At 44.1% G+C, this 22,360-nt stretch overlaps 1 protein-coding gene across 1 annotated transcript in view; it reads left to right on the forward strand.

The window, feature by feature from the left end:
• The window catches only part of AHNAK (AHNAK nucleoprotein), a 36,166-nt gene extending 17,984 nt beyond the window's left edge, over positions 1-18,182 (forward strand). The window contains exon 5 of the mRNA XM_073352158.1: positions 107-18,182. Within this exon, the coding sequence (XP_073208259.1) occupies positions 107-18,052 (17,946 nt within the window). The 3' untranslated portion in view covers positions 18,053-18,182. The remainder of the gene's footprint in view (positions 1-106) is intronic.
• The last annotated feature ends 4,178 nt before the right edge of the window (positions 18,183-22,360 follow it).

Genomic DNA, 22,360 nt, shown 5'->3' on the forward strand with positions numbered 1-22,360 from the left:
TCAAGGCCAGTGATTATTTCATACTGCAGCACTAGCCAGTCTCCCCCTTCTCCTTCAAATCTCTCTTTACGACACTCTGGTGTTAACCAATGTCTCTTATTTCCAGAGTGGGGATGACGAAGAGTACAGGAGAATATACACAACGAAAATTAAACCACGTCTGAAGTCAGAAGATGCAGCAGAAGCTGAACACACAGAAAGCAGAACCATTACCGTCACCAAAAAGGTTACAGCTTATACCGTAGATGTCACTGGACATGAGGGAGCAAGAGAGATTGACATCAGCAGCCCAGAATTTAAAGTTAAGATTCCAAGCCATCAACTCACTCATATAACAACAACAGAAATTGAAAAAGAACCTGGGAAAACTGTTATCAAAATACCACAGGTGGATTTGTCTGGGAAAACAACCCGATCAACAGACTTCAGTATGGGGATCAGAGGTAGACCTAGTGGCATCTCATATTCTGGACCAACAGTTGAATCATCCACCAAAAGGTTGGACTTTGGTGCCCCTGACGTGCACATGAGAGAGCCCAAGGTGGACACTGAGATAAATGTCTCAGGACCTCAAGTCACAGGCGCTCACCTGAGAACCCAGACAGACTTTAAACCAGCAGAAATCCAAATTCCAGGTGTGGACGTTGTCAAATCAGTTAATGTTTCTGGCACTAGAGTCACAAGCCCAGAGAGCAGCTTGCCCAGAATCGATGCAAACGGACAGCGGGGAAACCTGGATGCAAATATTCACATTACCGGCCCTAAATTAAATGGAAAAATGGGTGTTTCAGGTATAGATGTTAAAACTGAAGTTCCAGGAGGCAAACTGCCACAATTTGATATTTCAGGCTCCAAGATAAAAAGTGATATGGAAGGTCCCAAAGTTGATGTATCATTTTCAAAAATCAAGGGTCCTTCAGTTGATATTTCTGGTCCTAAGATTCAAAGTGATATAAAAATTCCAAGGGTGGACATTCCTCTTTCGAGCATTGAAGGTGATATGCAGGACATTAAAGCTCCAGGAATTAACATTGAAAGCCCAGGAAAAATAAAAATGCCTGTAATGAAGATGCCTAAATTTGGCTTCTCACCTTCAGCTTCTGATACTGATGTTCGAGCACCACAGGCAGGTGTAGACGTTTCTGCGCCAAAGATACAGGCTCCTCACCTGGATATCACAGCTCCATCTGTTCATATGGAAGGTCCAAAGGAAAAACTGAAATTTACAGTGCCTTCAGTGGAAGGTGCTAAAGTTGCAAAGCCACATGTGGACATGGCTCTCAAAGGACTTCAGTTGAAGGGAGTGGTGGAAGTGTCCTCTCCAACACTAGAAGGTCCCAAAGTTGGTGTCAAGGATCCCAAGACTGATCTTGCGGCTCCTGATGTTGATATTCAAAGTGGTGAAGGAAAAATAAAATTGCCCTCAATGAAATTTCCTAAATTTACTGCATCAGGTTTCAAAGGGGAAGGCCCTGGTATGGGTGTGACGCTTCCTAAGGGGGAGGTTGCTATTGCAGGCCCCAAGGTAGACATTAGCACACCAGATATAGACATTGGAGGAGAATGGAAAGTCCCCAAATTTAGGAAGCCTGAATTAATTAGTCAGACACCAAAAATCACTATGTCAGATGTGGACCTGAGTCTGAAAGGCCCTAGCCTGAAGGGAGATGTGGGTATTTCAGGGCCAAGGATCGAAGGGGATCTGAAAGGACCCACTGTGGACATAAAAGGCCCCAAGCTAGATATAGATGCTCGTGACATTGACATCAAAGGGCCAGAAGGACACCTCAAAGGTCCCAAATTTAAGATGCCTGAAATGCACATAAAGACTCCTAAAATCTCCATGCCAGACATCGACTTGAATCTGAAGGATCCTAAACTGAAAGGAGATGTGGATGTTTCAGTGCCAAAGCTGGAAGGGGAGTTGAAAGCTCCTGGAATTGACATTAAAGGCCCCAAAGTGGACATTGAAGCACCAGATGTGGATATTCACGGCCCAGATGGTAAACTGAAAATGCCTAAACTGAAAATGCCAAAATTCAGCGTGCCTGGGCTGAAAGGGGAAGGACCAGATGTGGATGTAACACTTCCAAAGGGGGAGGTGGATATTTCCAGTCCGAAGGTAGAAATTGATGCTCCAGGACTGGACGTTGAAGGACCCAAGGGAGAACTAAAAGGTCCCAAATTTAAGATGCCTGAAATGCACATCAAGACACCAAAAATCTCCGTGCCAGAAGTGGACATGAATCTAAATGCCCCCAAGCTGAAGGGAGATGGTGGTATTTCAGGGCCAAGGATCAAAGGGGATCTGAAAGGACCCACTGTGGACATTAAAGGCCCCAAACTAGACATTGAAGCTCCTGGCATTAACCTTGAAAGTCCTAAAGGTCAGTTGGAAGGGCCCAAGTTCTCAGTGCCTTCTTGGAAAATGTCACCATCAAAAGTATCCATGCCGGATGTGGGTATAAATCTGAAAGGGCCTAAGCTGAAGGGAGACATGGATGTTTCTGAACCACAAATAGGAGGTGACTTGAAGGGACCTCAGATTGACATAAAAGGCCCCAAGCTAGATATAGATGCTCCTGACATTGACATCAAAGGGCCAGAAGGACACCTGAAAAGCCCCAAATTTAAGATGCCTGAAATGCACATCAAGACCCCTAAAATCTCCATGCCTGACATCAACTTGAATCTGAAAGGCCCTAAACTGAAGGGAGATGTGGATGTTTCTGTTCCAAAGCTGGAAGGGGAATTGAAAGCTCCTGAAATTGATATCAGAGGCCCCAAAGTGGACATTGAAGCACCAGATGTGGATCTTCATGGCCTAGAAGGTAAATTCAAAATGCCCAAGTTTGGAATCCCTGGGTTCAAAGGGGAGGGACCAGATGTGGATGTAAGCCTTCCGAAAGGGGAGATTGATCTCTCAGGTCCTAAAGTAGACATTGATGCTCCTGATTTGGATATTGAAGGACCAGAAGGAAAACTGAAAGGTCCCAAATTTAGGATGCCTGAAATGCACATCAAGGCACCCAAAATCTCCATGCCAGATGTTGATTTACACTTGAAAGGTTCTAAACTGAAGGGAGACGTGGATGTTGCTGTTCCAAAGACACAAGGTGATTTGAAAGGTCCTGAATTTGATCTTAAAGGCCCCAAAGTTGACATTGATGCACCAGATGTGGATATTCACGGCCCAGAGGGTAAACTGAAAATGCCTAAACTGAAAATGCCTAAATTTGGTGTACCTGGGCTGAAAGGGGAGGGACCAGATGTGGATATAGCACTTCCAAAGGGAGAGGTGGATATTTCTGGTCCCAAGATAGACATAGATGCTCCAGGTTTGAACATGGAAGGGCCTGAAGGACACCTGAAAGGTCCCAAATTTAAGATGCCTGAAATGCACATCAAGACCCCTAAAATCTCCATGCCTGACATCAACTTGAATCTGAAAGGCCCTAAACTGAAGGGAGATGTGGATGTTTCTGTTCCAAAGCTGGAAGGGGAATTGAAAGCTCCTGAAATTGATATCAGAGGCCCCAAAGTGGACATTGAAGCACCAGATGTGGATATTCACGGCCCAGATGGTAAACTGAAAATGCCTAAACTGAAAATGCCTAAATTTGGTGTACCTGGGCTGAAAGGGGAGAGACCAGACATGGATATAACATTTCCAAAAGGGGATGTGGGTATTTCCGGTCCCAAAGTGGACATTGATATCCCAAGTGTAGACATTGAAGGGCCAGAAGGTAAAGTGAAAGGTCCTAAGTTTAAACTGCCTGAGCTAAATATTCAGACACCCAAAGTCTCCATGCCAGATGTGGACCTAGGTTTGAAGGCACCTAAATTGAAAGGAGATATGGATATCTCTGTTCCAAAGATGGAAGGTGATTTGAAAGGACCCAGCATTGATGTTAAGGGGCCCCAAATTGATATTGAAGGTCCCCAAATGGATATTGACGTGCCTAACTTGGACTTGGAATGTCCAGAAGGCAAACTGAAAGGCCCCAAATTTAGGATGCCTAAAATGAATATCAAGGCCCCTAAAATCTCCATGCCAGATGTTGATCTGAATCTAAATGCACCTAAACTGAAAGGAGAGATGGATATTTCTGTTCCAAAGATGGGAGGTGATTTTAAAGGACCCAGCATTGACATTAAAGGCCCCAAAGTTGACGCTGATGTTCCTGATGTTGACCTTGAATGTCCAGAAGCCAAACTGAAAATGCCAAAAATGAAGTTTCCAAAGTTCGGCATGCCTGGATTCAAAGGACAGGGCTCTGACATGGATGTGAAACTCCCTAAGGGACAGGTGGATATTTGCGGTCCCAAAGTGGATATTGATGCTCCAGGTTTGGATATTGAAGGACCAGAAGGAAAAATAAAAGGTCCCAAATTTAAGATGCCTGAAATGCACATCAAGACTCCTAAAATCTCCATGCCAGATATTGACCTAAATTTGAAAGGTCCCAGACTAAAAGGAGACGTGGATGTTTCTATTCCAAAGCTAGAAGGTGATTTGAAAGGTCCTGATGTTGACATCAAAGCCCCCTCAATAGATATTAATGCACCAGATATTGAGCTGCAGGGTTCAGGTGGAAAACTGAAAATGCCCAAAATGAAGATGCCTCAATTTAATGTGTCAGGCCCTAAACTTGAAGGACCTGATATAGATGTACACGTACCAAAGGGAGAGGTTGATATTTCAGCTCCCAAAGTAGATATAGAGGCTCCAGAGCTGGACATTGAAGGCCCAGAAGGCAAATGGAAAGGACCTAAATTTAAAATGCCTAAACTGAATATTAAAGCACCTAAAATCTCCATGCCAGATGTAGACCTGAATCTCAAGGCACCAAAAATGAAGGGGGAGATGGATGTTACTGTTCCAAAGATAGAAGGTGAATTGACAGGACCTGAAATTGATATTAAAGGGCCAAAATTAGACATTGAAGCACCTGATATGGATCTTGAGTGCCCTGAAGGAAAACTGAAAGGGCCCAAATTCTCAATGCCTTCTTGGAAAATGTCACCATCAAAAATATCCATGCCAGATGTGGACTTAAATCTGAAAGGGCCCAAACTGAAGGGAGACTTGAATGTTTCTGTCCCAAAGATAGAAGGTGACTTGAAGGGACCTGAGATTGATATGAAAGGCCCCAGATTGGACATTGATGCATCTGACATCAGCATTGACAGGCCAGAAGGAAAAATGAAAGGTCCCAAATTTAAAATGCCTGAAATGCATGTCAAGGCCCCAAAAATCTCTGTTCCTGATGTAGACCTGAATTTAAAAGCCCCTAAAATAAAAGGGGAAGCTGATATTTCCGCTCCTAAACTAGCAGGAGATTTGAAAGGCCCTGATTTGGATTTCAAAGGCCCCAAGGTTGATATTGATGCACCAGATGTGGATATTCATGGCCCAGAGGGTAAATTCAGAATGCCCAAATTCAAGATGCCCAAATTCAGCATGCCTGGGTTCAAAGGAGAGGGACCAGACGTGGATGTGAAGCTTCCAAAAGGGGAAATGGATATTTCTGGTCCCAGAATAGACATTGATGCTCCGGAGTTGGATATTGAAGGTCCTGAAGGAAGGCTGAAAGGTCCCAAATTCAAGATGCCGGAAATGCACATCAAGGCACCCAAAATCTCCATGCCAGACATTGATTTGAATGTGAAAGGTCCCAAAATGAAGGGAGATGTGGATGTTTCTGTTCCAAAGCTAGAAGGTGACTTGAAAGGTCCTGAATTTCATCTCCAAGGCCCCAAAGTTGACATTGAGGCACCAGATGTGGATGTTCACGGCTCAGAGGGTAAACTCAAAATGCCTAAATTCAAAATGCCCAAATTTGGTGTGCCTGGTTTCAAAGGGGAAGACCCTGATGTGGATGTAAAACTTCCAAAGGGGGAGGTGGATATTTCTGGGCCCAAGGTGGACATAGATGCCCCAGATTTAAACATTGAAGGTCCAGAGGGAAAGCTGAAAGGTCCCAAATTTAAGATGCCTGAAATGCACGTCAAGGCACCTAAAATCTCCATACCAGATATTGATTTGAACCTGAAAGGCCCTAAAGTGAAGGGAGATGTGGATATGTCCGTTCCAAAGATTGAGGGTGATTTGAAAGGTCCTGAGTTTGATATCAAAGGCCCTAAAATTGACCTTGATGCACCAGACGTGGATCTTCATGGCCCAGAGGGTAAACTCAAAATGCCTAAATTCAAAATGCCCAAGTTTGGAATGCCAGGGTTCAAAGGGGAGGCACCAGATGTGGATGTAAGCCTTCCAAAAGGGGAGATTGATCTCTCAGGTCCAAAAGTAGACATTGATGCTCCTGATTTGGAAATTGAAGGGCCAGATGGGAAATGGAAAGGTCCTAAATTTAAGATGCCTGAAATGCACATCAAGGCACCCAAAATCTCCATGCCAGATGTTGATTTACACTTGAAAGGCCCTAACGTGAAGGGAGATGTGGATGTGTCTGTTCCAAAGATTGAGGGTGAATTGAAGGGGCCTGAGTTTGATATCAAAGGCCCCAAAGTTGACCTAGATGCACCAGACGTGGATCTTCATGGCCCAGAGGGTAAACTCAAAATGCCTAAATTCAAAATGCCCAAGTTTGGAATGCCAGGGTTCAAAGGAGAGGCACCAGACATGGATGTAAGCCTTCCAAAAGGGGAGATTGATCTCTCAGGTCCAAAAGTAGACATTGATGCTCCTGATTTGGAAATTGAAGGGCCAGATGGGAAATGGAAAGGTCCTAAATTTAAGATGCCTGAAATGCACATCAAGGCACCCAAAATCTCCATGCCAGATGTTGATTTACACTTGAAAGGCCCTAAAGTGAAGGGAGATGTGGATGTGTCTGTTCCAAAGATCGAGGGTGATTTGAAGGGGCCTGAGTTTGATATCAAAGGCCCTAAAATTGACCTTGATGCACCAGACGTGGATCTTCATGGCCCAGAGGGTAAACTCAAAATGCCTAAATTCAAAATGCCCAAATTTGGCATGCCTGGGTTCAAAGGGGAGGGACCAGACGTGGATGTAAGCCTTCCAAAAGGGGAGATTGATCTCTCAGGTCCAAAAGTAGACATTAATGCTCCTGATTTGGATATTGAAGGGCCAGAAGGACACCTAAAAGGTCCTAAATTTAAGATGCCTGAAATGCACATCAAGGCACCCAAAATCTCCATGCCAGATGTTGATTTACACTTGAAAGGCCCTAACATGAAGGGAGATGTGGATGTGTCTGTTCCAAAGATCGAGGGTGATTTGAAGGGGCCTGAGTTTGATATCAAAGGCCCCAAAATTGACCTTGATGCACCAGACGTGGATCTTCATGGCCCAGAGGGTAAACTCAAAATGCCTAAATTCAAAATGCCCAAATTTGGCATGCCTGGATTCAAAGGGGAGGGCCCTGATGTGGATATAAAACTTCCAAAGGGGGAGGTAGATATTTCTGGGCCCAAGGTAGACATAGATGCCCCAGATTTGAACATTGAAGGTCCAGAGGGAAAGCTGAAAGGTCCCAAATTTAAGATGCCTGAAATGCACATCAAGGCACCCAAAATCTCCATGCCAGATGTTGATTTACACTTGAAAGGCCCTAAAGTGAAGGGAGATGTGGATGTGTCTGTTCCAAAGATCGAGGGTGATTTAAAGGGGCCTGAGTTTGATATCAAAGGCCCCAAAGTTGATCTTGATGCACCAGATGTGGATCTTCATGGCCCAGAGGGTAAACTCAAAATGCCTAAATTCAAAATGCCCAAATTTGGCATGCCTGGATTCAAAGGGGAGGGCCCTGATGTGGATATAAAACTTCCAAAGGGGGAGGTAGATATTTCTGGGCCCAAGGTAGGCATAGATGCCCCAGATTTGAACATTGAAGGTCCAGAGGGAAAGTTGAAAGGTCCCAAATTTAAGATGCCTGATATGCATTTCAATGTTCCTAAAATCTCCATGCCGGACATTGATTTGAATTTGAAAGGTCCTAAATTGAAGGGGGATGTGGATGTTTCTGTACCAAAGCTAGAAGGGGATTTGAAAGGGCCTGAGTTTGATATCAAAGGTCCCAAAGTGGACATAGATGCCCCTGATGTGGAGATTGAAGGTCCAGATGGGAAATGGAAAGGCCCCAAATTTAAGATGCCCGACATGCATTTTAAAGCACCTAAAATCTCCATGCCAGACATTAACTTTAATTTGAGAGGCCCTAAAGTGAAGGGTGATGTGGATGTCTCTGTTCCAAAACTAGAAGGAGGTTTGAAGGGGCCTGAGGTTGATATCAGAGGCCCTAAATTGGACATAGATGCCCCTGATGTGGAGATTGAAGGCCCTGATGGGAAATGGAAAGGTCCTAAATTTAAGATGCCTGAGATGCACATCAAGGCACCTAAAATCTCCATGCCAGATGTTGATTTACACTTGAAAGGTCCTAAAGTTAAGGGAGATGTGGATGTGTCTGTTCCAAAGATCGAGGGTGATTTGAAGGGGCCTGAGTTTGATATCAAAGGTCCCAAAGTTGACCTTGATGCACCAGATGTGGATCTTCATGGCCCAGAGGGTAAACTCAAAATGCCTAAATTCAAAATGCCCAAATTTGGCATGCCTGGGTTCAAAGGGGAGGGACCAGACGTGGATGTAAGCCTTCCAAAAGGGGAAATTGATCTCTCAGGTCCAAAAGTAGACATTGATGCTCCTGATTTGGATATTGAAGGACCAGAAGGAAAATGGAAAGGTCCTAAATTTAAGATGCCTGAAATGCACATCAAGGCACCCAAAATCTCCATTCCAGATGTTGATTTACACTTGAAAGGCCCTAAAGTGAAGGGAGATGTGGATGTGTCTGTTCCAAAGATTGAGGGTGAATTGAAGGGGCCTGAGTTTGATATCAAAGGCCCCAAAGTTGACCTTGATGCACCAGATGTGGATCTTCATGGCCCAGAGGGTAAACTCAAAATGCCTAAATTCAAAATGCCCAAGTTTGGAATGCCAGGGTTCAAAGGGGAGGCACCAGATGTGGATGTAAGCCTTCCAAAAGGGGAGATTGATCTCTCAGGTCCAAAAGTAGACATTGATGCTCCTGATTTGGAAATTGAAGGGCCAGATGGGAAATGGAAAGGTCCTAAATTTAAGATGCCTGAAATGCACATCAAGGCACCTAAAATCTCCATGCCAGATGTTGATTTACACTTGAAAGGCCCTAAAGTGAAGGGAGATGTGGATGTGTCTGTTCCAAAGATTGAGGGTGAATTGAAGGGGCCTGAGTTTGATATCAAAGGCCCCAAAGTTGATCTTGATGCACCAGACGTGAATCTTCATGGCCCAGAGGGTAAACTCAAAATGCCTAAATTCAAAATGCCCAAGTTTGGAATGCCAGGGTTCAAAGGGGAGGCACCAGATGTGGATGTAAGCCTTCCAAAAGGGGAGATTGATCTCTCAGGTCCAAAAGTAGACATTGATGCTCCTGATTTGGAAATTGAAGGGCCAGATGGGAAATGGAAAGGTCCTAAATTTAAGATGCCTGAAATGCACATCAAGGCACCCAAAATCTCCATGCCAGATGTTGATTTACACTTGAAAGGCCCTAACGTGAAGGGAGATGTGGATGTGTCTGTTCCAAAGATTGAGGGTGATTTGAAGGGGCCTGAGTTTGATATCAAAGGCCCTAAAATTGACCTTGATGCACCAGACGTGGATCTTCATGGCCCAGAGGGTAAACTCAAAATGCCTAAATTCAAAATGCCCAAATTTGGCATGCCTGGATTCAAAGGGGAGGGCCCTGATGTGGATATAAAACTTCCAAAGGGGGAGGTGGATATTTCTGGGCCCAAGGTAGACATAGATGCCCCAGACTTGAACATTGAAGGTCCAGAGGGAAAACTGAAAGGTCCCAAATTTAAGATGCCTGAAATGCATTTCAATGTTCCTAAAATCTCCATGCCAGACATTGATTTGAATTTGAAAGGTCCTAAATTGAAGGGGGATGTGGATGTTTCTGTACCAAAGCTAGAAGGGGATTTGAAAGGGCCTGAGTTTGATATCAAAGGTCCCAAAGTGGACATAGATGCCCCTGATGTGGAGTTTGAAGGTCCAGATGGGAAATGGAAAGGCCCCAAATTTAAGATGCCCGACATGCATTTTAAAGCACCTAAAATCTCCATGCCAGACATTGACTTTAATTTGAAAGGCCCTAAAGTGAAGGGTGATGTGGATGTTTCTGTACCAAAGCTAGAAGGGGATTTGAAAGGGCCTGAGGTTGATATCAGAGGCCCTAAATTGGACATAGATGCCCCTGATGTGGAGATTGAAGGCCCTGATGGGAAATGGAAAGGTCCTAAATTTAAGATGCCTGAGATGCACATCAAGGCACCCAAAATCTCCATGCCAGATGTTGATTTACACCTGAAAGGCCCTAAAGTGAAGGGAGATGTGGATGTGTCTGTTCCAAAGATTGAGGGTGATTTGAAGGGGCCTGAGTTTGATATCAAAGGCCCCAAAGTTGACCTGGATGCACCAGATGTGGATCTTCATGGCCCAGAGGGTAAACTCAAAATGCCTAAATTCAAAATGCCCAAGTTTGGAATGCCAGGGTTCAAAGGAGAGGCACCAGACATGGATGTAAGCCTTCCAAAAGGGGAGATTGATCTCTCAGGTCCAAAAGTAGACATTGATGCTCCTGATTTGGAAATTGAAGGGCCAGATGGGAAATGGAAAGGTCCTAAATTTAAGATGCCTGAAATGCACATCAAGGCACCCAAAATCTCCATGCCAGATGTTGATTTACACCTAAAAGGTCCTAAAGTGAAAGGAGATGTGGATGTGTCTGTTCCAAAGATTGAGGGTGATTTGAAGGGGCCTGAGTTTGATATCAAAGGCCCGAAAGTTGACCTGGATGCACCAGATGTGGATCTTCATGGCCCAGAGGGTAAACTCAAAATGCCTAAATTCAAAATGCCCAAGTTTGGAATGCCAGGGTTCAAAGGAGAGGCACCAGACATGGACGTAAGCCTTCCAAAAGGGGAGATTGATCTCTCAGGTCCAAAAGTAGGCATTGATGCTCCTGATTTGGAAATTGAAGGGCCAGATGGGAAATGGAAAGGTCCTAAATTTAAGATGCCTGAAATGCACATCAAGGCACCCAAAATCTCCATGCCAGATGTTGATTTACACTTGAAAGGCCCTAACATGAAGGGAGATGTGGATGTGTCTGTTCCAAAGATTGAGGGTGATTTGAAGGGGCCTGAGTTTGATATCAAAGGCCCTAAAATTGACCTTGATGCACCAGATGTGGATCTTCATGGCCCAGAGGGTAAACTCAAAATGCCTAAATTCAAAATGCCCAAGTTTGGCATGCCTGGGTTCAAAGGGGAGGGACCAGACGTGGATGTAAGCCTTCCAAAAGGGGAGATTGATCTCTCAGGTCCAAAAGTAGACATTGATGCTCCTGATTTGGATATTGAAGGACCAGAAGGAAAATGGAAAGGTCCTAAATTTAAGAAGCCTGAAATGCATTTTAACGTTCCTAAAATATCCATGCCAGATATTGATTTAAATTTGATGGGTCCTAAACTGAAGGGAGATGTGGATGTTTCTCTTCCCAAAGTAGGGGGCGATGTGATAGCTCCCAAAGTTGAAGTGAAAGGACCAGATATTGATCTTGACGCTCCAAAAGTTGATATAGAAGGAAAGACAAAAAAATCAAGATTTAAACTTCCTAAATTCAGTTTTTCCGGCCCTAAAGTTCAAACCCCTGATGTGGATGTGAAACTTAAGAAATCTGATATTGATATTTCTGGACCAAAGGTGGATGTGAGTGCTCCAGATGTGGATATTCAGGGGAAAGCAAAAGGATCTAAATTTAAAATGCCTTTCCTAAGTATTTCATCACCTAAAGTGTCAATGCCAGATGTGGAGTTAAATCTGAAAGGGCCTAAACTGAAAGGAGACCTAGATGTTTCTGGCCCAAAGTTAGAAGGGGATTTAAAAGGGCCTGAAGTTGACATCAAAAGCCCCCAAATAGACTTCAGTGTACCAGATGTTGATATTCACGGCCCAGAGGGTAAACTCAAAATGCCCAAATTGAAAATGCCTAAATTTGGCACACCTGGGCTCAAAGGAGAGGCACCAGATGTGGATGTAAAACTTCCGAAAGGGGAGGTGGATGTTTCAGGTCCCAAGATAGACATTGATGCTCCAGATTTGGAAATTGAAGGTCCTGATGGAAAACTGAAAGGCCCCAAATTTAAGATGCCTGAAATGCATTTCAATGTTCCTAAAATCTCCATGCCAGACATTGATTTGAATTTGAAAGGTCCTAAATTGAAGGGGGATATGGATGTTTCTGTACCAAAGCTAGAAGGGGATTTGAAAGGGCCTGAGTTTGATATGAAAGGTCCCAAAGTGGACATAGATGCCCCTGATGTGGAGATTGAAGGTCCTGAAGGAAAATGGAAAGGCCCCAAATTTAAGATGCCTGAAATGAATATCAAGGCACCGAAAGTCTCAATGCCTGACATTGATTTTAACCTCAAGAGCCCTAAACTGAAGGGAGACATAGATGTTTCTGGCCCTAAGCTGGAAGGCGATTTGAAGGGGCCTGAAATTGATATCAGAAGTCCCAAAGTGGACATTGGTGCACCAAACGCAGATATTCACGGCCCAGAGGGTAAACTCAAAATGCCTAAATTCAAAATGCCCAAATTTGGAATGCCTGGGTTCAAAGGAGAGGGACCAGATGTGGATGTAAGCCTTCCAAAGGGGGAGATTGATATTTCAGGACCTAAAATAGACATTGATGCTCCTGATGTGGAGATTGAAGGACCAGAAGGAAAATGGAAAGGTCCAAAATTTAAGATGCCTGAAATGAATATTAAGGCCCCTAAAATCTCCATGCCAGATTTTGATTTGAAATTGAAAGGCCCTAAATTGAAGGGCGATGTGGATGTTTCTGTTCCAAAATTAGAAGGGGATTTGAAAGGCCCAGAAGTCGATATCAAAGGCCCTAAACTGGACATAGATGCCCCTGATGTGGAGATTGAAGGCCCAGAGGGAAAATGGAAAGGCCCCAAATTTAAAGTGCCCGACATGCATTTTAAAGTGCCTAAAATCTCCGTGCCAGACTTTGATTTGAACCTGAGAGGCCCTAAAGTGAAGGGGGATGTGGATGTGGATGTTTCTGTACCAGATTTTGAAGGTGATATGAAAGGCCCAGAAGTTGATATTAAAGGTCCCAAATTGGACATAGATGCTCCAGATCTTGACATTGATGGTCCAGAGGGAAAGCTGAAAGGTCCTAAATTTAAGATGCCTGAGATGCATTTCAAAGCACCTAAAATCTCCATGCCAGACATTGATTTGAATTTGAAAGGTCCTAAATTGAAGGGGGATGTGGATGTTTCTGTTCCAAAATTAGAAGGGGATTTGAAAGGGCCTGAGTTTGATATCAAAGGTCCCAAAATGGACATAGATGCCCCTGATGTGGAAATTGAAGGTCCAGATGGGAAATGGAAAGGCCCCAAATTTATGATGCCCGACATGCATTTTAAAGCACCTAAAATATCCATGCCAGGCATCGACTTTAATTTGAAAGGTCCTAAAGTGAAGGGGGATGTGGATGTTTCTGTTCCAAAACTAGAAGGGGATTTGAAGGGGCCTGAGGTTGATATCAGAGGCCCTAAATTGGACATAGATGCCCCTGATGTGGAGATTGAAGGCCCTGATGGGAAATGGAAAGGCCCCAAATTTAAGATGCCTGACATGCATTTTAAAGCACCTAAAATCTCCATGCCAGACATTGACTTTAATTTGAAAGGCCCTAAAGTGAAGGGGGATGTGGATGTTTCTGTTCCAAAACTAGAAGGGGATTTGAAGGGGCCTGAGGTTGATATCAGAGGCCCTAAATTGGATGTGGACTTGAACCTTAAGGGCCCTAAGCTGAAAGGAGATCTAGATGTTTCTGAACCTAAGTTGGAAGGGGATTTGAAAGGTCCTGAATTTGATATCAAAGGTCCCAAAGTGAACATTGATGCCCCAGACATTGATATTCATGGCCCAGAAGGAAAACTGAAAATGCCCCAAATGAAATTTCCTAAATTCAGCATGCCTGGGTTCAAAGGGGAAGGCCCAGATGTGGATGTAAATCTCCCAGAAGGAGGGGTTGATATTTCGGGTCCTAAGATAGACATTGATGCCCCCAATTTGGATATTGAAGGGCCTGAAGGAAAATTGAAAGGTCCCAAATTTAAGATGCCTGAAATGCACATCAAGGCACCTAAAATCTCCATGCCAGACATTGATTTAAATTTAAAAGGCCCTAAAATTAAAGGAGACATGGATGTTTCTGTCCCTAAGATAGAAGGTGATTTAAAAGGTCCAGAGATAGACATTAAATCCCCCAAAATGTCTGTTGATGTTCCTGATCTTTACATTGAAGGTCCAGAAGGAAAACTGAAAGGTCCTAACTTTAAGATGCCAGAAATGCACATTAAAGCACCCAAAATCTCCATGCCAGATGTAGACCTGAATCTAAAGGCACCTAAACTGAAAGGAGACCTAGATCTTTCTGGTCCAAAAATAGAGGGTGATTTGAAAGGTCCTGAATTTGATATCAAAGGTCCCAAAGTGGACATTGATGCACCAGACATCAATATTCATGGCCCTGAAGGAAAACTGAAGTTACCCAAAATGAAGCTGCCTAAATTCAGTACGCCTGAGTTCCAAGGGGAAGGCCCAGATGTGGATGTAAGTCTTCCAAAGGGAGAGATTGATATTTCAGGTCCTAATATAGATATTGGCGCTCCTGATTTGGACATTGAAGGTCCCGAAGGAAAACTGAAAGGGCCAAAATTTAAGATGCCTGAGATGCATTTTAAGACACCCAAAATCTCAATGCCAGACATTGACGTAAATTTGAAAGGTCATAAAATGAAGGGGGACTTTGATGTTTCTGTTCCCAAGATTGAGGGTAATCTAAAAGGTCCTGAAGTTGATATCAAAGGCCCAGAATTTGGGATTAGAAGTCCTGAGCTTGATGTTGAGTGTGCAGATGTGACCACTGAGGGCCTTGAGGGAAATGTTAAACTTCCCAAATTTAAGAAACCAAAATTTGGGTTTGGAATTAAAAGTCCTAAGGCAGAAATCAAATCTCCTGAAGTGGATATTGCTGTCCCGGAAGGTGAACTGAATGTGGAGTCTCCTGATATTGGCATTTCTGGCAAAGGAAAGAAAAGCAAATTTAAAATGCCTAAACTTCATATGAGTGGCCCTAAAATTAAAGGAAAGAAGGGTGGATTTGATATGAATCTACCCAGTGGTGAGATTGATGCAAATTTGAAATCTCCTGATTTAGATCTGAATGTAACTGGCCCAGAGGCAACAATAAAAGGAGATATTAATGTCAAATCCCCCAAAGGAAAGAAACCAATGTTTGGGAAAATCTCTTTTCCAGATGTTGAGTTTGATATTAAATCACCTAAGTTCAAAGCTGATGCTTCTGTGACAGCTCCTAAAATGGAAGGAGAATTTAAAGCACCTGATTTGGAGGTTTCCACACCAGGTATCAAAGGTGATATAAAGTCACCAGGTCTTGACGTTACAGCCCCAAGTATCAGCGCGAATCTCCCTGATGTTAACATTAGAGGTCCTGATATCAATCTTAAGAAACCTAAGGTCAAACTTCCAAGTGGAAATATTGATATAGCTGGTCCAAAAATGGAAGGTGATCTGAGAATCCCAGGTACTGACGCAAACATTAATGCCCCTGACATGAAACTTAAAGGACCTACAGTGAATCTGCCTTCGGTGGACATTTCTGCTCCTTCATTCTCTGCATCTGATCTTGATATTAACTTGAAAGGACCAAAAGTAAAAGGTGATGTCAGTCTTCCCACAGCAGAACTGGAAGGTCCAGAAGGAAAACTAAAATTTCCCAAGTTCTCACTGCCCAAGATAGGGAAACCAGGTCTGAATTTAGAAGGAGCTGATGTGCAGCTCCCCTCGGCAAGTGTGGATGTTTCAGTTCCGAGTATTGAAGGAGGTGTGAGTGTTCCTGCAGCTGAAGGACTAGATGCAAAACTGAAGGGACCTAAGGTGACTATGCCATCAGTAAACCTTTCAATGCCCCAAGTCTCTGGACCTGATTTTGATGTAAACGTGAAAGGACCAAAACTAAAAGGAGACCTGGATGTTTCTAGTGACCTTAAAGGTCCAAAGGTGGACATACATGCACCAGATATTGATATGAAAGGCTTTGGAGGAAAGCTTAAAATGCCCAAGTTTAAATCTCCAACTTTGGAGGGACCTCAAGCAGATCTGAACATGAAAGGGGACACTGGATTTTCTGCCCCGCAAATTGACGGGGGCATGAAAGTGCCAGGCATGGATGTACATCTCGGTGCCCCAGATCTTGATATTAAAGGGCCTACAGTGAAAATGCCATCAGTAGGTATTTCTGCCCCAGATTTTGATGTAAATTTGAAAGGACCAAACTTAAAAGGAGATCTTGATCTTTCTGGTGGCATTAAATACCCAAAGGTGGCTGTAGATGCACCGGATGTTAACTTGGAAGGTCCAGGAGGTGCAATTAAACTTCCTTCAATGAAGCTCCCCCAATTTGGCATTTCTACTCCTCATGTTGAGGGGTCTGACATGGGTGTTAATATTGAAGGACCACAAATTAAAGGAGACCTTACTGGCTCAGGGATTGATGGAGAATTGAAAGGTCCTACATTTAAAATGCAACCACTTAAAGTTTCAGCTCCAAAAATCTCTGCACCTGACATTGACTTTAACTTAAAAGGACCAAACCTAAAGGGTGATGTTAATATTGCTGGTGATGCTAAAGGCCCAAAAGTTGGAGTAGAAGCACCAGATATCAGCATCAAAAGTTCAAGTGGAAATATTCAAATACCGTCAGTTAAACTGCCCAAATGTGACATTTCAGGTTCCCAAGGCATGAAGGTTTCTGGGGTGGGTATTGCTGCTGATGCTCCTGATGTTAGTTTAACAGGTCCTGCCTTCAGTGTATCAGCACCAAAAGTTTCTGGGTCAGATTTTGATGTAAATTTGAAAGAGCCTAAAATCAAAGGAGGTTTTGGCATTTCTGGAGACATGAAAGCTCCTGATGTAAATATTGGGGCACCACACTTGGGCATTCAGCATTCAGGTGGTGAATTCAAAGGGCCACAGCTTTCATCTTCTGGTTTTGATGTAGAAATGAATGTGCCAAATGTTGCAGGGGGTCTTCATGTTTCTGGACCAAAGATAGAGGGTAGTCTGAAAGGTCCCAAGGTAGGAATCAAAGGTCCTGGCATAGATATGAATATTCCACAAAGTAACTTAGGAAGTGCATCAGGAAAAGTGACATTCCCCAGGATGAAATTGCCTAAATTTGTGTCTTCAGGACATGAGGTAACAGGAAGAGAAGTAGGGGTTGATGTTAACTTTCCTCAGCCAGATGCCAGTATCCATGCTGGTGCGGTGGAGGCTGAGTTTGAAGAGCCAGATGTCAAACTTAAGAAATCTAAAATTAAGATGCCAAAGTTTAATTTTTCAAAACCTAAAGGCAAAGGCGCCAGTGTTGGCTCACCAGAAGCCTCCGTGTCCATGTCAGGATCTAAAGGAGATTTGAAAAGTTCCAAGGCAAGTCTAGGTTCTATGGAGGGTGAACTGGGGGGAGGAGAGGCTGCTGCCACTTCACCTAAAGGGAAGTTTTCGTTATTTAAAAGCAAAAAGCCACGTCATCGGTCATCTTCCTTTAGCGATGAACATTCCTCCCAGTCAACGCCCACTGGCACCTTGGAGTTTGAGTGCAGCTCAGGAGCAGAGAAAGAAAAGCAGGCCAAGATGAAATTTGGAACATTTGGAGGGATAGGGTCAAAAAATAAAGGTTCTTATGAGGTAACTGGAAGTGACGATGAAGCAGGAAAGATGCCAGGGAGTGGGGTCTCGTTAACGTCCAAGAAATCCCGCCTGTCTTCCTCTTCGAGTAATGACAGCGGGACAAAGGGGGGGTTCCGAGTGCCAGCAGTAGAACTGACAGTTGCCAAAAAGAAAGAGTAAAGCGTCCGTGTAAATATGTCTGTGTGTATATATACACCTTCTGTGCGTTTGTATATAAATTTCATAGCTTGAAATATCTTCAACGTCAGCAATAAAATGAGTGGCACCTAGGGAAATGTTAGACTTCATGTTGCCTACCCAAAAGAGAGGAGAGTTTAAAAGCAAGTGACCTTGGAGCTGAACCACAGTTCATCTGATGTATTTTAAAGTTTTGTGTTCATGACTTTGGTTTGCGCATTAAATGCTGAGAGCTTAAGTTTACTAGCAAGCTATTTTGATATCCTTTTCATTTTACTGGATATTTTCAGTGTCGGTTTATGGAAATAATGTTTCCATTTTAATTACCCTTTGGCTTTTATTTGCAGGGCTTACATTTCTATAATGAGAATGGATATATTGAAAACACTGTAAAATATATAGATACAACTGAAATATGTCACTTTCCCTTGTAATGTGGGGTTTAAAATGACACGGAGTGTTTATCACAGAAAGTTATGGTTTCTATTAGCTTTGATAGTTGTGGTGGTAAGAAAAGTACCCCAGTTTAATTTAAGACTAGCGAATCCTGGTTGCTTATGATGAAAAACAGAATTTACCAATAAATGACTAACCTGTTTTGGTTGGATTTGACTGACACCATCTTAGTTGTCTCCATATGTTTGTTTCATTATTTGTATTATAAGAGAGGACTTTTCTTAGTTATGGTGCAAAAATCTGTGACTGCCACTTTTCTGATATTTGTTATAATTTCTGTTAACAAATGTATCTTGATTTAAAAAAATCTTTCAGCACTTTAATGGCAAATGAATTGAGAATGTAAGAAGATTGATCTTGTAAAATGCAAATAAACTGTTTATTAACCTTGCTCCTCTGTCGCTTTGCTGTTGTAGGGGGTGGGGGTTAAAATGCTCCAGCTGTACCTCTCCCCTATCCCCCAAGACATGTGCAAAAGCTTCCCAGTGCCTAGCTCTCTGCTCCCATCCCCTGGATGCAGCTGGAACGGACCCTACCTGGACTCCTTTCCCTCCTCTGCCTCACCTCCTTTGGACACGGGTGCTCTAGCTGATACACCTGGCTCCCCTGCTTTTGCCTTCTCTGATCCCCACCTATAGCCCATTTACCCCCTGCCAGACACAGCCACTATAGCTGTCCCATCCTGCAGACACAAGTGGAACAGGCCTGATGCCATGCTCCCTTCCCTTCTGGTCCCCAGCCTCCTGGACACAACTGGAATCACTCCTACATAGGGAGGAGAGGATAACAACACTCAGTGACCACTCCCAACCCAGGATGGGCAAATCCTCCAGCAAATCCACATCAGACGCTGGAAGGGTCTGGTGGCAGGAGATCCAAAGCAACTTCCCCGGGTAGGGAGTACAAGGGGAGAGTGAAACTCCCAGTGAATCCCTCCCCTATCTGATGAGGGGAGAGCATGGTTTAAAGCCCCAGTGAAGGCACAGGGAAGGAACTAGAATGGGTGTATTTTGGCTCATGGGGTGCACATTCCTAATTCGTGAGGTTCATCTCCCCTAATTACATCCTGGAGAAACCCCACCACCACCCTCAATTCTTGACTGGACAAAACATCGGCCTCCCAATTCAAACCTGACGAGACCAACCAGCACCCCCTGTTCCAACCTCAATGCACCTCAATCATCCTACAATCCCCCAGACATCCCAACCCTGGGCTCACCAACCACACCGATTTACCAATGCCCCTAAATCTTGACCCACTGTTACTTGCTCACCCAGCCCTGGACTTACCTGCTTGCCACATATAGAGACCTCTGCTGATGCCCCTCAAGACTGATCTGCATTTCCCCCGGTTATCCCTGCCCTGGGCTCCCCCAAGACACAACTTTGCTTATGGCCCTCAATACCGACCCACACCTCCTGCAGTAGTCTAGCCTTGGTCTCTCCCCCACAACTCTGCCAATGCCCCTTTATCTCAACCCACAGCCCCCCCCCCGCTCTCCTAGCCCTGGGCTCCTCACCACCTCCAAACATCTCTGCCGATGCCCCTCAATCCTGACCCTCAGCCTCTCTGCTAGCCCAGCTCTAGGCTCTCCATGGACATATGTAAATCTGGATAGGGCTTTAGAGAAAAGGAGCCCCCTTCACCATCTATTGAGTGAGCAGAGTCCTCATTTGCATGGGCAACTCCCACCTGGCCAGTGTGATCATTTTTGGCCATTTTGGATTAAAATGAATGTAAATCTTGGCTGTAGGGGTGATGAAATGTTATTTGCCTGATTGCATGACTAAAGGGGAGAAGAACAGTAGTGCATATGCCCTAAATAAGGGGTAATCCTTTCCTATACCTCACTCTACAATCACTGGGTAGTGAACTGCAAGCCAAATGAAAAAAAAAAATCTAGGGTTTGTGGGGGGGTTATGGGAGTTGCTTGAGTCTTTCTCTGCTAAGGCTGGATAGTATAATAATATAGCTGAGTTTCAAAGTAGGAGCTGTGTTAGACTAACAAATTTATTTAATGGATATTTTCAGTGTCAGTTTATGGAAATAATGTTTCCATTTTAATTACCTTTTGGCTTTTATTTGCAGGGCTTACATTTCTATAATGAGAATGGATATATTGAAAACTCCATAAAATATATAGATACAACTGAAATATGTCACTTTCCCTTGTAATATGGGGTTTAAAATAACACAGAATGTTTATTACAGAAAGCTATGGTTTCTATTAGCTTTGATAGTTGTGGTGGTTAAGAAAAGTACCCACAGTTTAATTTTAAGACTAGAGAATCCGGGTTGCTTATGATGAAAAACAGAATTTACCAATAAATGACTAATCTGTTTTGGTTGGATTCGACTGACATCATCCTAGTTGTCTCCATATGTTTGTTTCATTATTTGTATTATAAGAGAGGACTTTTCTTAGTTATGGTGCAAAAATCTGTGACTGCCACTTATATAGTTGAGTGTATTCCATAGCAAGTCTTCTTCTACCTGGCAGCTAGTGGACCTGGAATCCCTGATGATAGGGAGGGATTAATAAAAGACTATTTCTTGAAACCAACTGTCCCATGGAGGAGTCAGAATGGCAGGGACCAGAGAGAAGTCCCCTTGGCTGCTGGGACTGATAGCTGCCTTACCCACATGTGCTGCGAACATGGAGGTGCAGAACCTGGGAAAGGACCTTTGTTCTTGTTGATTACAGGGATGATTTGACAGGTTATAAATTGGGCCTTTTCTCAGTAGACCTGAGTGGTGAGGAGAAACTTCCCCCTTGGGCAGCTTATTCCACAATTGCCCATGCTGAGGCTTCTTGCACCTTCCTGTCAAACAGCTGGTACTGGCCACGGTTGGAGACAGGGAAAGTGGAATTCAGGGACTGATGGTCTGATGGCAGAACGAAACCTTTTTACCATTTTTGGGTAAAGTGAAAATAGCAGCATGGAGGACGGAGACTTGGGAGCCCCCTCCAGGAACCCTCTCTAAAGAATCCAGAGGACGAACTGGTTTCCCTTTCCACCTCACCTCTGTGGCACTCGAAAGCTTGTTTCTCTCACCAACGGAAGTTGAGCCAATAAAAGATGATGTCTCACCCACCTTGTCTGTCTCATATTCTGGGACCAAGACCGCTACAACAACACTGCAAACAACAATGCAGCATTTTTTGTTGCCCTGCCCCTCCCACAAGAGAAAAAAGACACAGCTCTTTGGAGCATGGGCTCCCTCTCAATGTGTATCTATGCCATGGTTGGCGCAATGGCTCTGTAACCTCAATGGGTGTCCCTGGTGTTACTGTGCTGTAAGTAATAGCCACACTCCAACCCCTAATGCTGCTCTTCTACCTCTTTCCTGCCCCAGGCTTGCAGATCTGGAAGCCCTGGTGCTGCAGAGCTCCTTCCCCTCCTGCTGTGCTGCCTGCCCGCCCTGAGTCAGGCCATGTCGACACTTACAAGCTTACAGCCGCACAGCTGTACCGATACACCTGCGCCACCGTCCGAGTGCTCGCGTAGCCGCGTTCTGCCGATGGGAGAGAGCTCTCCCGTCGACTCAACGAGCAGCAGTAGCCATGTCGAGTGCGTCTCCCGCTGACAGCGCTGTGCACATGAGCACTTATGCCGGCAAAATGTATGTTTTTTTTCACACCCCGAGCAACAAAAGTTTTGCCGACAGAAGTGCAAGTGGAGACAGGGCCACGGGGTGCGATGGGGGTGTCCAGATGTAGAAATCTAAAATTAACATATACGCTTAGACCAACGCTGGTCTTTGTCAGCCGCCACAAGTGTGAAAATACTTCCCTCCGAGCTAGTGGCCAGGAGCAGCTAATGGGAGTTTTG

The sequence above is a fragment of the Lepidochelys kempii genome, chromosome 7 (assembly GCF_965140265.1).
Source record: "Lepidochelys kempii isolate rLepKem1 chromosome 7, rLepKem1.hap2, whole genome shotgun sequence".
Lineage (NCBI taxonomy): Eukaryota > Metazoa > Chordata > Testudines > Cheloniidae > Lepidochelys > Lepidochelys kempii.